The sequence below is a fragment of the Paramisgurnus dabryanus genome, chromosome 14 (assembly GCF_030506205.2).
Source record: "Paramisgurnus dabryanus chromosome 14, PD_genome_1.1, whole genome shotgun sequence".
NCBI lineage: Eukaryota > Metazoa > Chordata > Actinopteri > Cypriniformes > Cobitidae > Paramisgurnus > Paramisgurnus dabryanus.
Window position 1 is genome coordinate 16521316 of NC_133350.1, and position 5604 is coordinate 16526919.

The following is a 5604-nucleotide window of genomic DNA, read 5'->3' on the forward strand; positions in this document are numbered from 1 at the left end:
ACGCTGAAGAATGGGCGATACCACTTCGCGCCAACTAAATGTGTGCTGCCTCCCACGTATTCCCTCAAGCCTGGTACTGACACCAGAGATCAGATTTATAATAAATTCGCAATAAAACACAGTCAATTTCAGATGTCTGAAAACGCGTGGTTGTTATATTTTTGGTTCCATTTGTTTTACGCCAGCACTTACTTACGTGAACAAACAACCGTGTCCCCCGTGTCACAATGGTACATCCCTTAACTCTCCAACTTCTTTCACAGCGCTGAACACACGCAGAGCCGCGTTTACTGTTATCCTGATCCTGATATATCTAAATCGACCTAAATCGTTTGCATACGATCGAAACATTGCTAATCCATACGATGGGAAATGGGGGTTTTTGTTAATGCCTCCAAGGTAGCATCTTTTGAGAAGGCATTAAAGGTATATGCTATGTGCCATCATTGGGCGGCAGGGTGCGGGTGCCTTTTATTAACATATGAAAAGCTTAACCTTTTAAAGAAGACTCTCACAGAAAATGTTCAGGAAACACAGAAGATGGCCCATTAAAGTTAACAGGCCTATTAAGTTATCGACGCAGCTTGCAGAATCTGAATAGTATTTTAACACTTTAAACTCATCAAGTCATACATGTTATAAATAACGCACTAGAGTAAAAATTTAATTCAAATATTAAAAAAAAAGATTAATAAATGATACGTTGTGTAAGCTACTGTAAACAACACACAACGTGTCTTCAAATGCGTACCGCTAGAGGTCAGCAGTGAGCTGTGAAATATTTACATTAATGCGTTTGGTAGAGGCTTTTATCCAAATAAACGAATCTTTAATTTTTTCAGTATGTCTGCTATAGAAAATCTTTTTTGTACAAAATTTATTTAAAAAATAAAATAAAATAAAAATCGTAAAATGAATAAGTAAAAACTAATAAATGAATTAAAAGGACATTTAACCTGTAAAAAGCAAGTTCTGTACTGACATAAGTATAATGTAATACTGTCAAACCTGTAAACATGACCGTGGGACCCAAATGTTTCACATCTGTGTTTACTCAGGGGAGCAATTTTGTACTTTGCTAAAACTACACTAACATAAATGCACATTTACAAATTATTTTGATACACTCTAAAAATGCTTAGTTTTAACAACTAACAAACCATGGCTAGTTCAAATATTAACATTTTCTAGTTTTTTTTCAACCAAGGGGCCAGGGCCCACTAGGGGGCCTCGATAAACTTCCAAGGGGGCCCCAAGATGACCTAAAACTATTCAGAATAAGACAAAACAAACATTTAAATAAGCGAAAGCACCTAAAAATCTAGATATTTATTTGTGTTTGGTTATTTTTTAAATGAATATACAAATCTGTCGTGTAACGCCAAGCTAGTATATAGTGTTTGTAGAAACTATGAGTGGTAAGGCCTTCAAATTTTGTAGTGTACAATATGGGGGCCTTAAAATGAAAAATCTTGATAACCCCTGTTCTAGTATGACATTTATAAGCATTTTTAAAGTGTATAGACCTAGTTTGACATTAGTGACCTTACAGAGAGGTATTCAAAATAAACCCATTTATCTGAAAAAAAAAGAGGAAAATGAAACATAACTTTGCAGTTTATTTACAGTTCCTCAAAACCTATTCATTGATGAACCAAAGTCAATGGTTGGTATCTAGACTATTCATTGCATGCAGTAACACTGGACTGGATTATACTACACAGAGAATGATTATCAACACAGAATCTGGTTCACTAAATCTTAAAATAAAGAGAAACATTTTGCACAAATCTCAACACTGATGCTGTCAGATGGGTCTCACAACAGATTATAAACATTTATATTTGCTCTAAACATATGATTAGTTAAAACATGATATAGGCCTCCATTTGTCATATCTGTAATATAGATTCACACAATAACCACACTGAGTAAATCCCTTGAGTTAAATTACAATTCGAGTTGTTGTACAGTATATTTAAAGTTGGAGATACACACAGAGCTTCTGTGGACAAATTAAGACCTTCATCTAGACAAAAGCCACAAGGTATCATGTGATCGTACTGGTGCAATAAAGAGACTTTTTAACTTCACAGCCTCTTTTCGCATTTCCTATGATCTTATCTGGGTTACTCTTTTGCAATGTTCCAAATATTCTACAAAAACAAATAGCAAAATGGGGTACATCTGTCATACTGTATGCTTTGGGATAAAGTAACAGTTAAAGTCATACCAGCAATTGTTTTAATGTTTTTTTTTTGGTTGTAAAAATACATCAAGTTAACAATTAGGATAACTCTAGTATGTATAAAATAAATATATATAAAATAAACTAACAATAAAGTGTTTCTAATCCTATACCAGCCTTTTACTTTTACTAAAACTATTCTATCATCAGATCTCCATACAGTGAAACCGGTATAAAAATGATTCAAAATCAAACTGAAAGTTACTTGTCGCAACGCAATCTGTTATACAGGCGGAAAGGTGCATGAGAATGCTTTTACACTAACATTCTCACCAAGGTCTAATGTTAACCTACACTTGTGGTGGCCCTTGGCAGGTAAGGGCAGTTGGTAAACTCGCAAGGAGATGAAAGACAGTTTATTTTTCTTGAGAACAGTCTTTTACCCAACATGAGGCATCGGTAGGTCGGCAAGTGTATAAGTTGACCACATGTAAAATGAGCCATGTCAGTTAAAGGGTAAAGTACTTTTCTTTCTTAGAATACAAGTAAAATAAAGTCTAGCAGTAACCTATTTATTTAAATAACAATGAACCATTGAACTTTCAGAAACATCCCACTCAATTGCTGAAGTGAATCACAGAAACTGGCACTTGGGTTGTTAACTTGTAGTTTAGAAGAGGACAATGTTGGCTGATCATATTGCAAAATTCACCCATTTAGCTGTGTGCTACACCTGTATGATGCTCCTACACAGCAGATTACAAAATAAAATGTTAATATTTATTTGAATAGCAATTATTTTAACATATATAAGAAGAGAGCATGATATATGAAACTAGACACCGCTGCTTGACATTTATTTGAAATTATTTACATTAGACAAAAATGTAAATAATTTTTAATAAAAATTTAATTCAGAATTAAATATTCCAGATAGCAATGTAAAACTAAAAAATGTAAAATTTATTTTTAAATAGCATTTTCAGACTCTAAATTTCAGGTCAGCATCTTTGCAACACAGCAACACATAGTGGGTGGATTGCGTGTCAAGTTTAGATAATTAACAGTGATTCCTAATTTTTCCCCGTTGCCCAAACTAAAGACGAAAGTTGTGACCTAAGTTTGCCTTCTGAGTGGTACATGTGAGAACCATTTTCTTTTAGAAAATGGATGATTCATTTCAAAGGGGAACTACAATGCCAGCCAAGTGTGAACCATTGAACTTTCAAGTCTCTTAACAGCCCACACAGTTTCTCGTGAGAAAATGTCCCCAGAATTAAATGAAAAATGTTTTTTTTGCCATAAGTGCCATGCACATTTACAGTGACAGTGACCATGACTGATCTTTGAAAAAGCGGTAGACGAATGAACGGTAGGCATTTTTGCTATATGTAACTGATCAAATATTTCTCAAAACTATTTATTTTATTTTGGATTTAACATACAGTAATTAAGTAAATAATTGATTCGAAAAAAAGATTGAACAAAGTTATTTATTATCAAATCTATACATACATTGCTTTAAACAATTTGCAAGCACTAATAAAAAGCTATTTATTTGAATTAATTTTGTTCAGTAAATACGCAATAAAATAAGAAATATAGAATTGTAAGTAATGCTGTTATAATACAGTATATAAAAAATAGATTTTATAATACATGACCCATACTGTGAAAACCTAGCTTAAAAGTAATTGTCATGTGCACAGTTTTCTACATAAAAGCATCCTTACCGAGTAAGGTCATACCATCAAAACAATAATTTAAAATAATTTTGATGCTCCTAATCTCATAATTAAATATGAGACTTTAGCCTGGATTTCACAAACAGGGTTATATATGAAAAAATCCAAATTCTATTATAAATGCATTGAATATTAATATCAGTTCTAAATGTTGCAAATACAAATCTGCTAGAAATAATATATACTTAAGCTTTTTAAGTACTCTTGGTTTCAGCTGATAATTACATTTATAAAGAAAGAAAGCATTTAAAAACTGAAATTTAGGACTGAAAGTTCAGTTCTTTTGAGTAAGTGAAAAAAGGCGCCCACGGGTAGATGTATTTCCCGAGAAGCTTTCACAGGTGCCGTTAGAGAGAGAATTAGAGGAGATATAGCTTTGATGCTGATCACCTTGACCCAAGCAGGTCTGACACAGGACATAGGCTCGACGTCTGAAATGCTGATCCAGGAACAAGTAGATGGCCGGATTTACACAACTGTTGAGAAATGCCAGACAGCAGGACAATGTGAGCCCATTATATAAATACACCTCTGTGTCCAGACTGACCTCTCCTGAGCTGATCAGTGAGATAACGTGGATGCTCTTGAGCACATTAAAAGGAAGCCAGGAGATCAGAAAAGCTGAAATTATAGTAAACACAATCTTAAGGGAGTGCCGTCGTCTGGCTCCTGCACGAGAGTTTGCGGCTGAGTGATAATGACGGCGCAGGTTCACCAAAATTGACCCATAACAAAGGCCTAGAATCAGAACAGGTAGCAGAAACGTCAGAAATATGGTAAGAAGATTCATTCCCTGGACAAAAGAAGATTTGGGGTCTTCAGAACATAAATTGCCAATCAGTCCACGATACACCAAAGACGGAATTCCCAGGAGAAAAGAAATGATCCACACAATTCCACAGGTGAGCTGCACACAGCTGCTGCTCCTGAGGAAGTTTGAGTCCATTAAGCGCACTACAGCCAGATAGCGATCCACGCTCATGCAAGTGAGAAAGAAGATGTTGGAAAAGCGATTGACAGCAATGATGAAGCTGCTGATCTTGCACAGGGGCTCTCCGAAGGGCCACTGGAAATGAAGACTAGCCGAGACGGCCCAAAGCGGCAAGGTCAAGACGAAAATAAGATCAGCTAATGCCAGGTTCAGCACAAAGGTGTCCACAAGACGTCCACTTCTCTTACGCCGACTGCCTATGACCATGATGACAAACAAATTTCCTGAGAAGCCAGCAAAAAACATGATGAAGTACAGCACAGGAATGTAGACATGGGACATGGGCAGCTCTTCAGGTTCCATCGGCACATGGTAGTCGTACATGTACGCTGTCGGGCTCATTGTTATATTATGATCGTGGTCTTCGTCATTAAAGCCATAATCTACTGTTGAGTAAAAGAGTGCCATCTCTGTGCCGCTTGCCATCTGTGCACAAATGATGGGCACATTACAGAAAACCTAGCCTATCACATGCTTAGAAACCACAAACTGCAAAAACAGGTTCTCTCTCTCTCTTGCTCTCTCTCTCTGTCTGTCTGTCTCTATTTCTATTTCTAAATTTATCACAAAACACTTTTCTTAAGTGTTAAGTATTAAAATATTTTATGATTTAATATTGATTGGGTCATAAACAGTCACACAGTTAAAATGCTGAATTGTTTCAACTTAAATTTGAGTTA

General features: G+C 35.5%; 1 protein-coding gene across 1 annotated transcript; it reads right to left on the bottom strand.

The window, feature by feature from the left end:
• Positions 1 to 3788: 3788 nt before the first annotated feature.
• gpr25 (G protein-coupled receptor 25) lies at positions 3789 to 5343 on the bottom strand. The gene has a single exon (XM_065242107.2). It carries the CDS (start codon positions 5330 to 5332, stop codon positions 4208 to 4210), a length of 1125 nt encoding a protein of 374 aa, XP_065098179.1. The 5' UTR covers positions 5333 to 5343; the 3' UTR covers positions 3789 to 4207.
• Between the last annotated feature and the right edge of the window lie 261 nt (positions 5344 to 5604).